This window comes from Microtus oregoni, unplaced genomic scaffold, assembly GCF_018167655.1.
Source record: "Microtus oregoni isolate MIOR12 unplaced genomic scaffold, Mior012 000025F_ref0000491, whole genome shotgun sequence".
Taxonomy (NCBI): domain Eukaryota; kingdom Metazoa; phylum Chordata; class Mammalia; order Rodentia; family Cricetidae; genus Microtus; species Microtus oregoni.
Window position 1 is genome coordinate 32,151,388 of NW_024543084.1, and position 22,217 is coordinate 32,173,604.

General features: G+C 39.1%; 1 protein-coding gene across 2 annotated transcripts in view; it reads left to right on the top strand.

Moving 5' to 3' along the window:
- The window catches only part of Tll1 (tolloid like 1), a 174,474-nt gene that overhangs the window by 12,756 nt on the left and 139,501 nt on the right, over window positions 1–22,217 (top strand). Inside the window, exon 2 of one of the 2 annotated variants that reach the window (XM_041674620.1) lies at window positions 17,691–17,796. The exons of the other annotated variant lie outside the window; for it this stretch is intronic. Within the exon in view, the coding sequence (XP_041530554.1) occupies window positions 17,775–17,796 (22 nt within the window). The 5' untranslated portion in view covers window positions 17,691–17,774. The remainder of the gene's footprint in view (window positions 1–17,690; window positions 17,797–22,217) is intronic. 2 annotated transcript variants of the gene reach the window in all.

Below are 22,217 nucleotides of genomic sequence, written 5' to 3' on the forward strand. Positions count from 1 at the left end.
TAGCCTATATTATACAGTCTTGATTTTTATTACTTTATCTTAAGCAACTTGATTTTGTGATTTCAGCTTGTCATGTTCTCCCGATGTTATAGAATAGATAAAGCACATTTCTGTACTCTACACTGTGTTCTTATTATGTCAATTTAAAGGCACATGGTTCACATTTTCTTTGTTTATGGATGAGAAAACCAGAAACGTGATAAAATAAATTAAATGAAAGGCTGTTCCTTTGATTTTGAGCTGTTCTACTGTGACTTTGTAAAGTAAATGCAATTGTCGCTTTCTTATGTAAACTCATCTGGATTGTGATTTAGTAACTGACAAACAAACCGGCCTGGTTGTTCAGGACTGTATGCACAAGAACTGGCTGTGCTTCTGTACCTGTGTGCCATGCAGGGGAACCTATGTGCCATGCAGGGGAACCTATGAGCCATGCAGGGGATACCTCTTGCTTTTGCTAGCGTCGGTCTCCAAGGGATAGAAATATCTAAGACTGTTTGAGCACAAATGCCTACTGAATTCCAGTGTCCTTGACACTGTGAGCAGCTTCCTTGCAATGGTATCAGAGAGTTGCAGACTGCATGGGCCCTGAAAACAGAACAGAAATAAAGGGATGCTACCTCTGATTCACTGTTGGTGGGGCCCCTGGTTCAATATTCCAGACAAACTGTGGAGGCCACCAGGCTGTTGTGGTCATAGGCCCTGCAGGTTCCCTCTCTATGTCAGACAGTATCCCTGTAAACCAGGCGTGGTGGCACACACCTTTAAACCAAGCATGCAGGAGGCAGAGGTAGATAGATCTCTGTGAGTTTGAGGCTACTCTGGTCTATAAAGCTAGATCCAGGCTAGCTAGAGTTATACGGTAAGACAGTATCTCACAAAAGTGATATCTTTGAAAATAACCTAAATTCCCATCCTCCTTTTTCTACTTAAGTCCATCACTAATTGCTTACCTGCCAAAAAATAGCAAGGACTGTGGGCATAAATCCCCACATTTCTCTTTTTTTATTTTTTGTTTTTGGATTTTTCGAGACAGGGTTTCTCTGTAGCTTTTTGGTTCCTATCCTGGAACTAGCTCTTGTAGACCAGGATGGCCTCGAACTCACAGAGATCCACCTGCCTCTGCCTCCCGAGTGCTGGGATTAAAGGTGTGTGCCACCACTGCCCGGCCCCCACATTTTTCTAAAGATGTTGGTGCCACATGACCACCAGACTGGAAGGTCATCCTAATGGATTTGCCTCACGGGAAAAATGGTTTCAGTGTCAAGTGAGTGCAGTGTGGCCAGAAGAAAGTAAAACCCAAATGTTCTCTTTTTAATGTTGGTCTTCATAACCCAGTGAATAAGAGGTATAGGTAAAGAAATTAAGCAAATTTTCTGCCTTAAAACATTGTACAAACTATGGGGCATATGAAAATATGTGTTACTGTCTTTGATTTTCAGACATAGTCTCATGTAGCCTTACTGACCTGAGTTTACTCTGTGGCTAAGGTTGGCCTTGATCTTGTCTCACCACCCAATTGCTAAGATTACAGGTGTGGACCACTTTAATAAACTACACACACACACACACACACACACACACACACACGAAAAACTCTTCAACTTATCACGAACATATATTTTTAATTATCTCTATAAAATTGAACTTCATAAACCTTCATTTTATATGAATTGCTAGCAAAGAGTTACTTTCTGTTGTTACTTATTTTATGTAAAACATGCTTTAAGATGAATTTAAGAATTCTTAAATTATTGTCAGGAAGTTTTATTCTTGAGATTTTTATATCAGTAATTAAGGAAGTCCAATAGAAATTAGTAACAGGAGTGTACTCAGTGTAATTTAATATAAAGAACATTAGTGTTGTGAAGAAGACATATGTACAAATCAGAGCTCTTGGTGTTGAATTATACTAACTTGATCTACTTACAATACTTTTGAACTGAAGTCTTTTCAGTTGTAACACAGGGATAGTCATATCTAGCTCATAAAACAGGTGTGAATTAAAGACAAAAGGTCTGGTAAGCTGATAGGTTGTGTGATGTAAATGAGCATAAACAATATATTGTATCTAATATGTTTTAGAAATGTGTTTGCTGGTTTCAAAACAGTTCCATGTCCTTCCTGCAAGGATTTCATTTCATACCTGGGGAATAAAACACTAAACTCTTCAACTGTAAATATCAAAATGTAATAAGCAAAATATTGTGTTAGCCCTGAAGACGGAATTCTCTGCATTTGGTATAAAGAAGACTTCTCAGGAAGGTGACATTTGAGCTGGAGTTTGACGTTGTGCAATTTTTTTTTCCTGTTAAAAAGGTGGAGCAATAATTTAGAGCCAAATAACTAAGATTAAAGCGGGAGCTGTGAAAGTTCATGACTTTTATGAAAGTACGGGAAGTGGGAATTAGTTCAACGTGAACGGAACAGAGGGTGTGTAAAAGTTTATGCTTTGGCAAGAAATAATTCCGGATGGTACAGTGTCAAGGATCCTTAACACCAGACTTTGAACTTGATCCTGCTTGCAGTGAGAAGGGGGCTTACTGAGGATTTAAAGCAGATGATTGGTTTCATTGCAGTCATATCAAGATACATGAGAATGGAAGTAGGTGGAGGACAAGTGGGAACAGCATGACCTTGGGCTTTGGAGAAGGGATGCACTAATACAAGCTGACACTGGGTAGTGCTGAGAATCATAGCAGAGAAAGTTCAAGTTTAAGAAGCCAGAATGAGAGTTTGAAGATCAGCAGAATAAAAACAATGGATCTGAGCTCTGGACCTGCTCAATGATAAAAAGTTCTAACAAGCATGAAGACCTGAGTTCTATTGCCAGTATTCACATGCAAAGCAGTGTGGTGGTACACCCTTGTAATCCTAATGCCTGCTGAGCAGAGACAGGCAGATGCCCGAGGGTCAATGGAAAGCCAGCCAACCCTAATGTACTTTCCATGCACTCATGTGTGCATATTCATACACATGTACACACATGAATACATGCATACACATAGACATGCCCATACATACTCAAAAAAAAAGAACTAAAGAAGGTAAGAAAAGGAACTGGGGAAGATAAGCAGAGTGAGAAACAATCTAAAAACCAAAGTTGTATTTTGAAAGCAAATAAATTTGTTTTAAGAGACCTTTGATATTCACATAATTCTTGCTCTTGACTGGCCCCTTTATGTTCACGACTATATTGGATAAATATGGGCTTGTGTAGTCCATATTAGCTTTGAGAAAATCTTGAAAAGTCTTTACATTTGGCTGGAGTCACATTATTATGGGTTAATTTAGAAAAATATATTTTTAAGATGATCTTTTAATAGATGAATATTGTATGCAGTTGGTAGTTGTTCATGCCTTCCCTATGACCATTTAATAAGTTTGAAGGGGATGAGGAGATGGCTCAGTTGATAAAGTGCCTTCTTTTCGATCTGAATTTGGATGCCCAGTGCTCACATGACACCACTAGAGTAGGGAAGTCTGACGTGGAGACAGCTGGGTCCCTGAAGTTCATGGCTTTGCCAGTTCAGTGAGAAAGAGCCAATTTATAAAAAGAAGTCTGCCAGAAACTGAGGAAGACATCTGAAGTTGATCACTGGACTCCACACATAGGTGGGTGTATGCGTATACACACACATATACATACACACACACACACACACACACACATACCTTTACATGTGTTAGCCAACACATGAACATTCATATTATCTATACACACATTTAAAAAATTATTTAAAAGGTTTTCTTTTCATTTTACATACCAGCTACAGTTCACCCTCCTTCCCCTCCTCCACCTCTGCTCCTCCACTATTCCCCTAGCCATCCCCCCCCCACCACTCCTCAGAAAGGATAATGCCTCCAGTGGGGACTCAACAAAGTCCAGCATATCAACGTGAGGTAGGCCCAAGCCCCTCCACCCTGTACCTAGACTGAGCAAGGTATCCCTCCAGAGAGAATGGGCTCCAAAAAGCCAATTCATGCACTAGGGATAAATTCTGATCCTGTTGACAGTGGCGTTACAGACTATCCAAGCCACAGAACTATCACCCACATTCAGAGGGCCTAGTGGTCTCATGAAGGTTATCTGGCTATCAGTCCAGAGTCAGTGAGCTGCCAGTAGCTTGGGTCAGCTGTTTCTGTGAGTTTTCCCCATCATAATCTTTACCCCTTTGCTTATATACCATCCTCACATTTTTTAAAAAGTTGCTTAACTATTACACTGGTAAGTTTTAATGAATTAATTAACATCTTTTCTATCTTATATGTTTTTTTCTATTTTAAACTATTTATTAATACTATAGAGAAATACATTGGCTTAATTTCAGATTTATTTTGTTTTTAACTATGTGTATACTTGTGCCCATGCAGGGGTTTGTGTACATGTGAGTGCAGGTACATACAGAGTGTAGGAAAAGGGCTTGAATTGCCCAGAGTTGGAGCTGCAGATAGTTGTGAGCTGCCCAGTGTGGGTACTGGAAGCTAAACTTGGTTCTTCTTAAAGAGCAGCAACTTCTTTTAACCACTGATCCACCTCTATCACTCTAACCTAAACTGTATTTTATTCTTTGCTACTTTATTCATCTATCAAATCTCTAACAATCTATTATTAGCTACATTAAATTTTTTTGCTGTTGTTATTTGTTTGTTTTGTATTTTGAGACAGTCTCCATTAACCCAGGCTGGCCCTGTTCTTCCCATGTATCTGAGAAAGGTTTTGAATTTAGATTCTGCTGCTTCCACTCCTCAAGTACTAGAGTTCGAGGTATGTACGTAGCTCCTCTCATTAATTTGATGATTTTCCCTATACCTCCCACATATGAAACCAGGTTGTTGTAGATAAGCGTATTGTCTTCTTCTTCATTTATATTTCCCAGTCTTTGAGTTTATTAACTTTTCTTGCTGGGCTGGTTCTTTCCTAGAATTGTATGAAAGTGATTCTTGCTCTCCCTGTTCTCAATTTTAAAGAGCAGCTATCAATTATTTATCAGATATCACATATTGTGTCTTTTAAACTACAGATACTATCTATCAGATTAAAGAATACTGCAAGTTTTAAATTTGGATTTTTAAACTTCACGTAATTTTGCTTATTAATTACAGTTTATCAGTATTCTACAGTCCTGGGATGAATCACGCCTGAGTATCCTCTCCTTTTCCTCCTCTTCTCTCTCTTCCTTTCTCTCTTTCTCATCTCTCTTTAATTTTGATGCATTCAGATACTGAGGGAATTTGAATTTTATATTTGTCATTTTTACTGCGTTTGGAAGCTCCTTGTTGCTTCTGTTGGATTTGAGCACACTAATATCGAGAACCACTTTACAATAAAGCCATATCCCAAGCTACTGTGGCATCATCATTTCTGTACACATCTTCTAGTTTGGAGCAGGTTTTGCTTGTGATCTCAAGCGACATTTGCTTTCACTCCCTATACTTAGTTTAAAGCTACCAGTAAAATCACACTTTGTACAGGTACCACATGATGGTGGGAATTTAACTTTCATTCTTCATTATACATTTTAATTTCTAATTTGTTAGAGTTCATTCTCTCAGCCTTTCCAGCAGTAGTGTGCCTTATTCTGTTTTTTTTTCCCTTTGAGTCTCAGAGGACAATAGAACTCAGTAATTGTGTGAACCATGCAGTACCAAGATCTTTAGTTTAAAACTGACTTTATTCTTTTGTTTCCAGTTCTCCTAGCAGCCATATCTTATAACTATGGTTAGATTATATGTATAATATCTCACGTACCTGTTTTTAAAACTCATAGATTGATCAATCTGAGAGTTTAAAAATTAGTGTATCTAACATTGTTAATTGTTTGGGAAGGTCAATATGTGTGTGTGTACATGATGGTGTATGTGTGTGTCAAGGCTAAAGGCTGGGCTTTATGTCAGGAAACATCCTTTATTGCCCTTTTACCTTATTCTTTGAGGTATGGCCGCTCAATCAAACACAGAACTTGTTGACATAGATAATAGTTAGCCAGCTTGATCCATGGATCTTCTGTCTCTGCCTGCTGAAGCTTCAGTTGCTGGAGGACTGCTATGGCCCTTAATCACTGACATGGGTTCTAGAGATCCAAACTTCTGAGCTCTACTTGAGCAGCAAGTTGTTCAACTACTGAGATGTCTCACCACATACCAGTCTGATCTGTTGATAACTACTACGTTAACTTTACTTTTTGACAGAATTTTATTCTATAATGTAGGCTCACTTTTGGGACTTGTGATATTTTGCCTTAGCCTCTTCAAAGTGCTGGGATTACATGTGCCTTCATGCTTGTTGGTAATGCTACTTCAGCCTTAACTAAGTGGTATATTCGGTCACAGTTTTCAACATGGTCTTACACTTACATTGCCTCAAACAAAATTTCATTCTTTTAATTTGTGGAAATGTAGATGCGAAGGTTCGGTTAAGGGATTATAGTCCTCAACTCCTCATAGAATAATGCTATTCTGATGTCTTAATATAATGCCAATTATCATAGTCAACCTATTTGAAGCCAATTATGCAAATAGGTGGAGTTAGTAGTGGTGACTTGTGTACATGAATAGGGGTTGATTAGGAGGGTTACCCACTGACCCACACTCGGCTCTTCAGGCATTAATTATAGCTCCCCGTGAATTATGCCATTGTGGTTTCTTTGAGTTGAGACTGTTCTCTCTCTTTTCTTTGGAAGCACAAATGTTCTTTACTGGGTGAGCATGGGTCCTGAACATGAAAGATCAAATCTATCAATGTCCATAGAAAGCAAGATGTTGGGAAAGGAACCCTGAAGGAAACTAGCTTGCTTTGCTCAGTGTGCCCCAATGATGCTCTTGTCCTCAAATTCTTGCATCTCCTCTTTTTTTTTTTGTTTTTTTTTTTTTGCCTGTGTGAAACATGGGGCCAATCTTCATGTGGCCATTGGTCTGGCATTCATTAAACTTTTTTCTCTTATAATTTTCTCCTCTAGGAATTTTCCTACCTAGGAAATATGAAAGAACCACTAATAAACAATAGCAACAATAGAATTCAAGTGAAATGACTATACAGTAAGGGAGTACTAGGGTGCTGAAGTTTAAATGAGGAAGGAGTTAAGTATAACTAAATATGTAAGAAGAAGACACGTGGAAACTTACTATTCCATAAGCTAAATTTAAGCAAATTAAAAAATAGAAATCCTAGCTAAAGAATCCAGACTGCCCAGTGGCTTTCGAGAACAAAACCTGAATATTAGAATGTGTATTCATTCATCTGATGGCCAATCAGTATCAAAGTCTTGTTTGAAAAGACAAACCTGGAAGCATTGGCACTGTTCCACATGAGGGAAATAGTTGACTTAATTATGTTGCATTTCCAGGAAAGAGCATAGGTAAGGTATTTTAGAAGTTAGTTATTTTGAATTGGACAACTGATTGGTGGGCTCTTTCTTGGGCAAGACTGTTCCTCTTTACTCTTAGAATTCTTTGATTGCCTGTGGGTTTTTTTTTTTTTGTGTGTGTGTGTGTGTAGGTATGAGGCCTCGTGGACTTTTCCCGTCTATTTTGGCATGAAAACATATACAAACAGCATTATACAGAGTAGTTTATATTTAGGAATATTTTATGTTATTTAATGATGAATAAAGAAATAGAAATAGAAAGAGGAATTAGAATGGTCTGCATGTTTTGTAACTTAAAAAAAAAAGAAATCATGGAACTGTATTGTTTTACTTGGAGAACTGAGTATAAATCATTGCAAAATTTTTCAACAACTTTTTTTTCCAAGCCAGGGTTTCTCTGTGTAACATCTCTAGCTGTCTTAGAACTTGTGTTGTAGACCAGGCTGGACTCAAGCTCACAGAGATCGGCCTGCCTCTGCCTCCCTACAGCTGGGATTAAAGCCATGTGTCATTATGCCACCATCATAAATCCTTAAAATCCTTAAGAGAATAACAGTAAAGACTGTGTGGAAATATTAGCTATTTTATGATAAAAAAATTTTAGCATGGGATTATTCATTTGAATAAATAATTAGATTATAATTGTAAAAGTAAGATGTGCACATGAACTGTTAAGAACTAAAAAGATTTTTTTAATAGGTTTTGATATGTGAATGCTTGTTCCACACACACACGTGTGTGTGTGTGTGTGTGTGTGTGTGTTTATTTTTATGCAGGTACATACATTATTATGTACACAGATATTTGTAATTCCCACTCAGATCCATGTTTTAGTAAAAAGTCACAGGAAGTGACTGAGAGTTTTGTGAGCTTCTCTAATTCTCCTTTTCCCTGATGTCGTCGTGTTTATGGAATGGTTCATCAAAGAACCGACATCACTTCCAAAACTTCAGTTTCATAGTTGTGAGTTTGACTTATAGTTGTTCTGTGTTTTCTTCAGAAACCAGAATACATCAGTTTTAGCAATTTCTTGCAGCTAAAACATATGAAAAAAAACCCTCAAAAATTCTGATGACATGATTATGCTTTGAGATAATTTCAGTTTTGAATGTATATATGTGTAAATGTGTGTGTGTGTGTGCATGTACTTGTGCATGTGTGTGTGTGTGTGTGTTGTGTTCTTTGTAAATGCATCATAAATAGATATGAGCTGGCTTTGAGTAGTTAAAAATGATTGGACCATAATGAATACCAAGTATTTCTCTAGTAATTTATATTTACCAAAGGACGTTTATGTATCAAGAATAAATTTCAACCTTTCATGATAAACATTATTTTTGCTTAAAAAATAATCTTAATTTTAAAGAAACTGAATGGCTTTGATATGTGAAGTCTCCAATTTTGAACCACCTACTTTTCATATTGTAGCATCTATTATTGGAGAGAGAAGACACACCCATTAATGTCACGTGCAATGATACCAGGTAAAGAAAGTTGGAAATTAGATATGACTGAGGAGAGGCTAGATTCTGAAGCCTTATATGTGTCAATGAATATATGTGAGGTGGGGCAGGGGCAAGGACAAGCAGAGATAAACTAAGACTCTCTGTGTGTAGAACACACATGAGCATAGTGCAGATTAGGACATCAATAACAGAGCTAGAGGAACTCCTCATATCCTACATACATGGTTTGTAGGTAGAAACACCTGAACATATTAATGAGTCCCAGCGTAGGATTTTAAAGGGGGCCATCATAAATGGTAATGGTGATGTTAGGTAGATAATTGGGCCTTTGAATCTAAAGTTCATAGGGGAATCTGGGCTTGAGATCTGCACTTGGAATGTAGGTACTCATAGTGGTGACCTTGGGTTTCTTCAGTGGAAGGATGGTTGTCAGTAAAGAAGAGAAGTGGTTCAGGGTCTTTGTTCCAAAATATGACAATGCTTTGGATATTAAAGATGAGAAGGAATTAATAAGGAACCCGATATTATTACAATTGTTGAAAAATAAGCCGAAATGGATCCAGTTAGAGTGAGAAAAGCTGGAGAGTTATGATGAAATATAGACAACCTTTTCCTGAGCCCATTCCCTGAGCCTCATGCTATAACAAACATTGATAAATGTAAGCAAAGTCCATTTTTTTTCTTTGTACCACAGTGGTAAACACTTTTAGTTGTTGTGTGGAAGAGTGTTTATTTGGTTTTTATAATAACAAAGAAAGCCACCTCCACTACCACCATCTTCTTCTCCTGCTTCTTCTTGAAGAAGCTGAGACAAAAGAAAGTGGAACATTTCCTTGTGATTTTACAACAACAGCACAGTCTTTATCCCAATACCACATGCACTGATCCATGTTGACAAAAGTCGCAATAAATTTCAAGAGTGAAAATAATTAGGGGTGAGAATAAAATAGAGAAGCAACTGACACCAGAGAAAACTAGAGAGGAGCATGTAGCGCACGGTGCTGGTGTGGTCTGTAAGTATAGAAACTATCAGAGGATGTAAACGTTAGCTGAGAAACAGGATGGGGCACAGTCCTGTCTGCTTAGGTTTCTCAGAGCTTGAAAGGAATTTCTCAAGGTTAGCATTGGTAAGCACAGGGCTTCACAAGGAAAGGATTTGCATGCTCATTAAAAAGCCTGAGCCAGACCCGAAAAGAGGAACATGGGATGTACTCACTCATATTTGGTTTCTAGCCATAAATAAAGGACATTGAGCTTATAATTCATGTTCCTAGAGAAGCTAAATAAGAAGGTGAATCCAAAGACAAACACATAGGCATCCTCCTGAATATTAACCTTCATTAGGTGATGAAAGGAGACAAAGACAGAGACCCACATTGGAGCACCGGACAGAAATCTCAAGGTCCAAATCAGGAGAAGAAGGAGAGAGGGCACGATCAAGGAACTCAGGACCACGAGGAGTGCACCCACACACTGAGACAATGGGGATGTTCTATCGGGAACTCACCAAGGCCAGCTGGCCTGGGTCTGAAAAAGCATGGGATAAATCCGGACTAGCTGAACATAGCGGACAATGAGGAATACTGAGAACTCAAGAACAATGGCAGTGGGTTTTTGATCCTACTGTACAGTACTGGCTTTGGGGGAGCCTAGGCAGTTTGGATGCTCACCTTACTAGACCTGGATGGAGGTGGGTGGTCCTTGGGCTTCCCACAGGTCAGGGAACCCTGATTGCTCTTCGAGCTGATGAGGGAGGGGGACTTGATCGGGGGAGGGGGAGGGAAATGGGAGGTGGTGGCGGGGAGGAGGCAGAAATCCTTAATAAATAAATAAAAAAAAACAACAAAAAAAACAAAAAAAAGAAAAAACTGTAAATAAAGCACAAAATTTGAGAAATATTAAAAAAAAAGCCTGAGGCAACACACACGTGCAGGTGTTATTCTTAGCCCAGGTTAGGCTAAGAGCAAGAGGAAGACCAGACCGCCTTCCAGCGTCCTTGGGTTGTTTATGGTCAGGATGGATTGCTTCCTTTAATTTCATAACAAAATTGAAAATGGGAACCACTTAAAGTCAAAATTCACTTAAGAACTTTCTGGACACAAGTAGAAAGATACAGCTCCTATCTGTTTGGTCTCTAAATCTGAGTTTCTTCTTTTATAGCATTTGGCAGACTGTCCAGAGTCCCTAAAACAAAATAGTGTTTACATTCTGTGATGTTAAATGGAGCCACACATTCCAGAACGTGGGACCTTTTTGTATCTCCAATATAAAAGCAAATGTTTATAGTAATGTGTCCAAGGAAATTGGGTAATCCTACTGCTACATTGTAATGCAGCTAGGTTATAAGATATTTTATATTATTTGAAATAATTAGTTACTTGAAATAGTTCTTGCTACTTACTATCCATTGTCCAGTTTTACCTATGAAGACTTGGGACTTGTCAGGTCTAAGTAGCATCCCCATGACTATATAGCTGCTATCTGCTGAAACACGAAATACTTAAAGATTTATTTTACTATTTTCAATTATGTGTATGCATGTAAATGCACAGGAATTCAGTGTCCACATAGCTAGAAGTGTCAGATTCCCCCTGAAACTGGAGTTACGGGCAATTTTGAGCTGTACAATATGGGTGCAGGGATTAAGCTAGTCTCATCAGCAAGGGCAGAATGTACGCTTAACCACTGAGCTCTGTCTAGACCCCACCTCCAATCTTAACTGCTGAATACATATGCTTTTTGTGTTTTGATACAGTATACACCTTCTCTGACACAAGGCATTTGGTGGTAGACTTTAGGTTGTTCAGAGAGAGAAACCAGGGTTTGTTTGTCCTCTGTCAAGTTCCCTCTTTTCTGGATCATCATGACTTTCTTTTTGAAGTAATAGTTCAACTTGGTGCTCCAACCCTGCTTGACATAAGAAAACCCAACCTTGTATTCTTCTGTTTAAATGTATTACTTTAACTTTAGTGCCCTGAGGCTCAAATGTACTGTAATACATGGACCTGTTTGAGAGTATTTCTTTTTTCTACGGAGACATTTAAGTCAAGGGAGTCCTTAAACACTACATTTTTTTTTCCATAGACAGAAAACGAAACAATGGTCTTTCTGGTAGAGGCACCTTTTCCTTGGCTTAGCAATTTATGAGTGCAAATATCGAGTTTCCTGAGGATTTTCCTGGTCCTAGTGTGTCGTCTTATTCAGATTGCTGGATAGAAACTCTGACTTCAGTTTCTCTTCTAATTATCACTCTGGGAGGCCTGCTAGTTTTGGTCCAATCCTTTCTTGCTTTACACTTCTCATTCCAAAACTTGATTGACCTTTCTTCCTTCTCTTGTTAGCCACCCTGTCTCTGTAACCCATGAATATGGTCTTAAATCTGCCTGGAGGAGCTTCTTAGAGTGGTAGGCTCTGATGTATAGAACAGAGTGCAGGACTTCCTATTTGGATTGGTCCTGGAAATCACTGTAGAAAGGTAAGCTTTTGTGCCTAACTAGTTCAGGAATCGTTGCTTTATCTGATATAAACTCCTATATAGATCTTAGTTCAGTGGTCTGGGAGGTTGAGAAGGAAGAGATAAGCAAAATATTATTATATTATTGTGTAATAGTTCATTATGGCACCTTGTTTAGAAACTTTAGTATCAAGAATGAATTATAACAAGAATACAGTGTAAATACCAGAGAATGTTTCTGTTTATACTTAAAGTTGTGTAAGGACATCATAATTAGATTTGGAATTGTATGTCCCCAAGTGGTCCTCATCTTACCATATAATAAATAAAAAACTTTTGGGCTGAGTTCCTGATTTTTCCTTCTCTAATCAATGAACTACTTTAATTACTTCTTAGTCCTCAAGCGAAATTTCTATTCAAATCATCATTATACCACACACAGTGTGAAACAATGACATGTCCATTCCAAACTGTTTCTGAACTAAGAGATTTTAGCCAAATTTCCCGATAGATATGTATCTTATTTGAATAACAAATCCAAGTCAGTTTAAAAAACAGTGTTCAGTGTTTGCTGTGATGAAAATCTTCCATGAAATTAAAGCTAATTATGTTAACTGGCCCAGTGAATATTTAGTAAGTGTCTACGTATGCTAAACATGATTTAGATGCTAGAGAAACAGTGAGTGTCTCCATGTTCCTACCTATGTTGGCAGTAGGAGAGGGCCTTTTGATAGCTGAATTTACTTGTATGCCTCTTAATGCTATTTTCCTCTTTGAGACAGTCCATGTAGATTACCTTAGAACTACTGGCTTAATTACAGAGAACTCTTAAAAGCATATAAAATGATATATAATTTTCTCACCTAAGAAACACACAGGTCAAAGCAGATCTTGCTTAGGCATGAAGGTCTAGTTGAAAATATTTTAATATTGTGTTCCCAGGCTCTATCCCATTTTACTGAGCCTGTCTGCCCTGCATCTCACCCTTAATTTACTGTCAGGAAAAATGACAGCTGCCTTCGGGTAGCTAGTTAAACTGAATTATTATATACGGGATTTATATTTTAGTTTATCCCTAACTTATAGCATCAATGGGTAAATTATCATATGGCAAGAGAGTCAACATGTTAAATCTCCACAATTCTCCACCATATTTAATAGTTTATTGTAGGAGTAAGAGATTACATGCAGACTTTAAACATGTCTAATTGCCATGTACAGTCACAACCTCCATTAGATGATGCTGTCTGTAATCTGTTGGTAAGTGTGCAATGTTGTATAGAGTTGCTTTTTTCCTTACTTTTTCAGGAAACCAAAGGTTCTACTCACAACACTTAACTTGTACAAACTTGGAAAAGCCCTGAGGTTACTCATGTTTGGTTTTTATGTTTTTTAAATAACACACCTATATAAATATATTTCATAAATAGCTTTACTGTGTTTTTAGATAATATACAACCAAGAGAATACATTCTCTGAAATAGTTTTACATTCAATATATACTTGGGAAAGGGAGAATATATGTGTCTACCTGCAAAATAGGACTACAGCTTAATAAAATAGCACACATGTGAATGAAAAGGACCAAGGAACATTTGTGGATGTCCTTGGTGCTGTCATCCAGACCCATAGAGTGCTCTGATTTCAGGAAAGTTACATGAGGACATGATAATTGAGCCAGTTGAGGGTTACGCCAGAGAAACCCAGTGATGCTGCCTTTGCAGCAGGACACCAAGTGTGGGTAATGACAGTGTCTGTGCAGAGCTGTGGGAGGCATGAGACTTCACCCGTAGGCTAGCAAGCTGCTACCATTCAACAGGTTCTGGCAGAAATGCTGTTCATATTTTTAGACACCAAAACCTTTATTAGGCCTGGCACTGCCGAGGGCATAAGATCATGAACTTCAAGTCTGTGGGAATTGCTCTTGCCCTGTGAATCCTTGGGGGTGGCACAGAGTTGGTTGGGCAGATCCCAAGAATGAAGAGAACTTTCTATGCTGATGAAGGCACTGAGTTTGTATGGCCATGAAGGGCACTGAGTTTGCATGACCATGAAGGGCACTGAGTTTGGGAAATTCTTAAAATAGGTTGTATGCAAACACAGCTAAGATTTGAGCCAGAGAGAGACAAAGGGACAGACAGAGACAAGAAAAATGCAGAGAGGGAGAGAGAGAGAGAGAGAGAGAGAGAGAGAGAGAGAGAGAGAGCAAGTACTGGCCCCCTGTGAATCTGTCCTTTGGCATCTCTGGCTGGCCTGTTCTCTATGAACAACTCCATGAGAAGGCAATACAGAACAAAGGACATCAATGTTTCTTCTGACAAGTTGTGCAGCAACTCTCTTAGAATTACCTCTCCACAAGCCTGAGCAATGAGTAGACTCTTGGTTCAAACTGTGCCAGAACTGAGTAACCAAGTCTGCTACTCCTAGATTATCCGGCTTTAGCTTGGGACATTCCTGTTGTACAATCTCTGTTTTCGGTAATATTGGTGATCAATAATGTGACTAAAATAACTAAGTAAGTACAGAGGGGAATTCACAATAGATTGGACTCTTCCAAGTACAGAGGGGAATTCTCAATAGATTAGACTCTTCCAAGTACTGAGTGGGATTCACAATAGATTGGACCCCTCCAAGTATAGAAGGGGAGTCACAATAGATCAGACCACTCCAAATACAGAGAGGGGTTCACAATAGATCGGACCCCTCCAAGTACAGAGGGGGATTCACAATAGAATGGACTCTTCCAAATACAAAGAGGGAGTCACAATAGATCAGACTTCTCCAGTACAGAGGGGTATTTACAATAGATCGGACCCCTCCAAGTACAGGAGAGGGTTCATAATAGATCAGATCTCTCTAGGTATAGAAAGGTATTCACAATAGATCAGACCCCTCCAAATACAGAGGGGGATTCACAATAGATCAGATCTGTCCAACTACAGAGAGGGATTCACAATAGATCAGACCCCTCTTCACCCAAACGTGCCACAATCTGAGCATAGCAGCCTCTGTGCGGTTGTGTGGTTCTCAGTTTTATAATTTACTTTATTTTACTTATTTGTATGTGGCATGTTCACATATGACTGTGCAAAATAGCTTCTATTTTACAATAAGTTGAAGAAAACTCAATATAGGTTTCAGTGGTTTTTTTTTTTGATAGTTAAAGGGAGGTTCAGGAGGAGTAGAATTAAAGTCGTCTGCAGAGCGAGGAGTGGTACCCACATTTTAGCTTCAAAATCGATAGTTCTGCTGCTTGCAGTCACATTCATATCTGAGCCTTCATCCAAGCTGTCATCACACAAATGTCAAAGCATCTGAGGCTAGACTGCACATGGTGGCACGAGCCTTTAATTCTAGCCCCTTTGGGACTGAAGCACGGAGGTTTTGATAAGCTCAAGGCCAGCCTTGTCTATACAGCAAGCGCCAAGCCAGACAAGGCTAAATAGTAGACCTAGTGTCAAAACAAAAAATGAGAATATTATTAAAGAAAAACAGAAGGCCACACGATTATTGGCACTTCTCTTTTCGTGAGGATATTTCCATCACTTTTTTTTTTTTTTTTGCTTACTTTTCCCTCTGGTAACATTAAAACTTTTTTTGAATTTGTTTGTTTGTTTTGTTGTGTGTTTCCTTCCTAAATTTCAGTGCACTAGAACCTATTGTGATTTCAGATGCTCTGTGGAATTGAAAGGGTGACTTCTCCTTGTTTTCTATTTGCGCATACATAAATGCATTGGCTTGTCTCTGTTAATCTATTGATTTCATAGAAGAGAAATGCAGAAAATGCCTCTAAAAAAGATCCAAGATCATAGTCCAAACTCTTACACTGTGCTTTTTGCAAGGAGAGAGAGATTAACCAGTGGTTGTTTTGAGGTCTGATTAGCATGGCTTGGCAGAGGACTGCCTAAAATGATTTCTCCTTTACTACTGTACTTTGCTGCTCAAGGACAATTTTATTTAGGTTTTATAGAAAATCAATAGGGCATTGAAGCATCTCCAAAGCATCTCCCTTCTAAAAGAGGGGGATGGAGAAGAGACCAATGGTTGTGCCTTTTAGGTGAGGGTCCTGGAAGGTAGGAAGTTCCTGCAGCGACATTTAAGCAGCTGCATGGCTGAAGTTGGAGTGAAGTTTCAGATGAATGGGATGCGGCTTTGGCTAGAACAATGGGAAAGGTAGTCTTTTTGAGTCCTAGCTTGTTAGGGCTTTTCAAGCAGGTAGAATTTAATTCTTGCTGAACAAAATTGTTGGAGGAAATTAAGCCCTGAACAGTGGATGAGTCCAGCATGTTCAAGAACCACATACCCGGCGAAGCAATTTAAGGAGGAAATAGCATCATCGTAGACTTTTGTGAAGTCATAGGGTTAAACCTCTAAACTTAGAGGTTTTGCTTTGTTTTCTCCAGTTTGTGTTTTGAGTATGAATGGCTTCCCCAAATTACTGGGGTTAGCTTATAATGTGGAATCAAACCTTGTTTTTCTGGATAAGCCTCAGAGGTATCAAGGCTTTCCATTCCCTGGGGCTGGAGAGGAGGCTCAGAGGTTCGGAGTACCTGTTGCTCCTGAAGAGGACACCAGTTCAGTTCCCAGGATCCACATGGTGGCTCATAACCAGTAACCAGATATACCTCTAGGTTTTGGGGATCCAATGCTCTATTTTGGCCTCCTTGGGCACCCGTCATACACATGGCACACAGGCAAAGCACACACACACACACATACACACACATACACACACTAGTCTAAGACTGACCGAGAATGAGTAAGAATTCACATTTCCTGGACCACTGATGAATAAGTATTAAATGTGTGTATCTCTAGCATCCTAGAACTAAACGATTCAGATAGTCATAGCTAGAGCTGAGGAGAAGCACACCTGTACTTCTAATTGGTTTTTCTGAGCTGTAAGCAGTATGTATTAATTCTATTCTATTCTGCTTCATAATAGAACCCCATATTTCCATTATACTGGTTTAGCTCTCAGCATATATTATATATTTGAAGACACAATAGAATAAACAAAAACCAATATATTCTAATTGGAAGCTTTAAAAATACCTACATCATGATGCGATTTTAATTTCAATGTTATTTATAGGCTGTGGTGCATAAACGACTACTGACTTATTATAGAATCCAGTAGCGTGTTTAATGCAGAGATATATAACATGGCCATAGGGTGAACTAATTGGATGGCAGCATGAAGAATGGGTTTATAACCCAGTTACGACTCATCCTTTGGAACACTGTGGTTTATTCTAGGCACCCTTAACCTCTCTGGCTATGGTGGGATGATGGTATGGTCTCAGATGGCATGTGGCCAAACATGGATACAGAGTTAGTGCCTCTGGAAGGCCTTGTTTAACACACTCACGCTGGGATACTCCTCTGCTTGTTTACTTCCAGGCCGACCACTGCTCTAAGCAGTGTTGGGGCAATGCCTGGGCCGCCCGAGCCCTTGAAGCTCAAGAAGAAACACCTGCACTTCTCATGATGGGAGGTCAGAGGCAATGTAAGTGACTTCCTAATTTGGGGGGCTAAATCCCTTCAGTGATTGAGGTTTGTACGACGCTAGCCATAGAGGTAGCCATTCCCTGTGTGTTTCATGTCGTCATCGTTCCTGGAAGTGTAAGCATTGGCCTGAGTTTTGGATGTATCTCTCTGCTGTCTCTTTGCTGACAAGCAGAGTTCAAAGGCACAGCACCTTTGTCTTTGTTTCCTATGTGTTTCTCTGAATGTTTTCACTTTTCAGAGGTCTGCAAAGACAAAAGAGGGAAATTTTTATCTTTTAGATTACTTTCAAATTTCACAGCAGCTGAAATACTGTTGCCAAGCACCGTTCAATGTGGCTTTATGTGTCTCCAATAATGTTAGCCAAAGTAGTCCAAACCATGAAAGGACTTCCCAGAGTTAAAGCAGTCTAGCCTGATGGTCCAGGTCGATGACCCCAACTGTTCAGAGAAGGAGTTAGAAGGATTACAGCTTTAAGCTCTGCTTGGGCTGCAGAGTGAGTTCATGGCACCCAGGACTACTTGGTGAGACTGCAGTTCTAAGTGGAAACAGGGCTGGGAATGTCCCGTTGTAGTAGAGCATTTGACTGACATGTGTATAGACCCTGGATTCAGCCTCTAGTACTGTCAAAATAAATAAAGAATAGTTGAGTGGAAATGATATTTGCTTGCGATTAATTACATGGGACCAGAATTAAGATGTTTCCTTTAGAAAAACCAATTAAGCTGTGATGTTTACATTTAATTATAATTTTCATCAAAAGCAGAGTGAGGAGAGGAAGGATTAGAATACCATCGAGCTGTATTTTCATCAAGTTCCAAGACTTCAATCTCTTTGCAAATAATCCTGTAACTCTTCGTAAGCTATTTGGTTACGTGTTCTCTCATGCAGTTCGACTCCAGAATTGTTGTGTATAATACCAGACATGTTAACTGCGTGAAGGGAAAACAGAACTCTGCACATTGGCTTCATCTCTCCTAGTTACTTGGATCTGACTTTTAAAAAGATTTGAGATACTAGTGTGAAACAAATGCACATTACTCCTGTCTGCTTTTATTAATGAAACTGCCCCGTAATCCATTATAGTAAAAGGCACTGGGCATCATAGGCAGCTTAAACTAACATGCCCAGGTATACCCCAGGTTCCTGTCTCTACACTTCTTAGGCATTATCTTGAAGACGCTCCCTTGTGAATCATGCTGGATTGTTGTGGGAGCCAATGAGAGCACATCTGTAGAGGAACTTTTGTTAACTCGAAAACCTGATGACTTTTGGTGTTGTTGCTAATTCTTTGGATGTAGCCCTTATAAAAAAAAGATAAAATTATCTGTGTGTTTTATTCAATAATTTTAGAGACATAGCTATTCTCTTTACATGATTTTATTTACAAGCTCATTGAGACAGAAAAGGTAACTCACATGGAGTGACTGGACTATACAGGAAGCATGGAGTGCCATCAGATTTGTATGCATAGCAACTTTAGTTATGATGGCATGTCCCAGAATGCAAAGCAACTTTAGTTGTGATGGCATGTCCCAGAATGCAAAGCGGCTTTAGTTTCTATTGCATATTCCAAAATCAAGCGCCTTCTAGTTTCTTCTCTAACTTCCTCTTCCTTCCCTTTGTCTCCTCTCTTCCTTCGACGTTTTACTCTTTCCCCACATAGGGAGAATTTCCCACATTTTTTCTGGATCTCAAGTTTTGACCCTGTGAGTTTTTCTTTATTAGCATCATGTTACTCATATTTCCTTCTGGCAGGCCTGCCTGCAAAACATTTGACATCTTTCCCTTGGTAGTACGTAGTGAGACAAGGTGAAGTTCTGAGCTGCTGGACCAGAAAAAGGAGAGCTGTCATTGATCCCCAGTGAGCAATGAAACCTCAGGTAGTGCTGACAGGTGTGTACGGTCACACTTCAGCTGAGGCGGCTCTGTGGTTGAAATCTTTGGCTGAGTTTGCCATACTTCCAATGAACTTTTTAAAGCCACAGTACCATGTTTCACACGGTGTGACTCATAGAAGAACAGAAGCATAGAAAGTAATGTAGGGAAGGAAACCAAACCGCTCGAGAGAAAAAGATACACAGAGATCTAAATTGAAAAAGAAAACACCAAAAGAGGGTCCTTTTTAGGTGCAAAAGGATGTTGCATGAGAAAGACAAAGAAACCCCTTCATTTCTGCTGCGGTTTGTTGGGGCTGATTTAGAAAAGGCTGAGCAGCACTCTGGTCTCCAGGAAAGAGTGTACTCCAATAGAACCACGCCAAGAACACTGGGCTGGGGAAAAGATAAAAGGGAATATGTAACAGGAGGCAAAGAACATGTTTATCTTGCTGTTAACAGTTTAAATATCATAAATTCAAGAGGAATATATAATTTAAAATGATTTCTAAATCATCGCACTTGCCAGCATTCTTTCTAATTGGCTGACTCTTCTGGAAAACGACAGTGGAAAGAGAGGTGTAGAAAGTTTGGTGTTTGTGTGAACATTGTTCAGTATTCTCTAATTCCCCAAAAGCTAAAAATCTGGGATTTTTTTTCTTTTGAATTCTCCTTTACTATTTAAGAAAATATTTATCATGGTTTGTGCTCCCATATGGACTTTTTCTTTTCTTTATTATCTTCTCTTTTTCTTTCCATTATCACCATGATTTACTGAGACTTAGAAGTCCTCACATGGCCATGTGGTATCTCAGAAACAGTTCCCCTCAAAAGAGCAGATCATACCGCACTCTGAGTCAGGAGGATGTTCATGAGCCACGCCGAACTTCCGAGTTTCTGTCACTGCAAAAGGACTGATACTGACACATTTGTATATCTATTCAGAAGAGGAATGGTCGTTAAGTTGAGAGTTATTTGTGGGCATTATCCCACAATTTGAGAAGTTACTGTCTATTTAGAAGTGCTGGTTGCTGTATTCACTAGGTAAATGCTCTACCACTGTGCCTACATGCACAGCCGGATTGTAGGTCTTTTATGTATGCGAACACTGAAACTTTGATAACATAGGATAGTGTGTGGTAAGCAACTGCTTTTTTTTTTCTTCTCAGTATTTTGTTTAGGATCAGGTTGCCAAGACAGCATCTGAATGTGCTGATCTTTGTTCTTCCTCTGCTTCTTCTACCTTCAAATGCTGTTGGAAAGGCTCTGTGTATCTTCACACAGAGGCTACCTGTTTCCAAGAACTTGCGTTTGTCTTTGGATAAATTATCAATGAAGTATCGCCCATGAGCTGAAAGACTACAAGGAGGCACTTTCCCTTCCATGTTTGTCTTGGCTTTGAAGTTGCCCTTGGAGTAGGCACCTCCTCTGCTACCTAGAGCTCTGCACATGCACAGCTAGTAGAATCGCACGTGGTAGCTCTATAAAATGGGAATATTCCCTCCACATGGTTATTATTTATAAAATAGCAGGTTTCTGAGATGCAGTAGCAATACTTTTACAGTCTTTGGCAGTACGGTTTGATGATATTTGGAATTAATATTATCAGATTCTTTTGTGCGTGAAGTTTCAGCATTTCAGATAAAATGAATATTTACTCATGCAATATTAATCATCAGAAATATGAACCATAAATTTAAAGGTTATTTAAATGATATTTAAAGAGGTTTTGGGGTATTAAACAATGTAACTTAAATACAAATTTAAACTCATGCGCTGCGTCATGGATCAGTGAGTTAGTTGGCTACTTTGATGTGGTTTGCCTGGCCTGTTACTTCTTAACCCCAGATTCTCAGACAAATCTTGAACTTATGAAATGGAAGATACCAAAAACATGTACCCATGTACCTACCTCTCTCCCTTTGTCTTTTTTTCATTTTTCACACACGAATTCAAGGTTAAGACTGTACTTTCAGTGTGGGAAAAATTGCTGGTCAAACCGTCATACTCGAACATATAATGTTCCTCTAACATGAATTTAAAGACACAGCTATCTTCTGGTGACCAAGAAGCCTTGTATGTGGATGTGATATGATTTGTACTTATTTATACTCACGTTGTAACTTACTAGAAAGGTGATTGCATAGGGATACAGGGAGCTATTCTTTCAGGAAGCTGATTTTTTTGTTGTTGTTGCTTTTGGGTTTTGTTTTTACCACCTTGTTGGCATTTCCATTGCTGTGACAAAACACCCCGACTAGAAGCAAACTGGGGAGGAACGGGCTTGTTTGGCTTATACACTGTAGTCTGTCATTGAAGAAAGTCAGGACAGGACTTCAAGCAAGGCAGGAACTGGGAGGCAGAAGGTGAAGCAGGCCATGGCAAGTGCTGCTTACTGAATGGTTCTTTGTGGCTTGCTCAGCCTTCTTTCATGGAGGCATTTCTCAGTTGAGGTTCCGTCCCTTTAGATAACTGTAGTATATCTTAAGTTGAAAGAAAAACAGCCAGCACAATGGTATCACCTAAGATTCACAGGTGCCTTCCT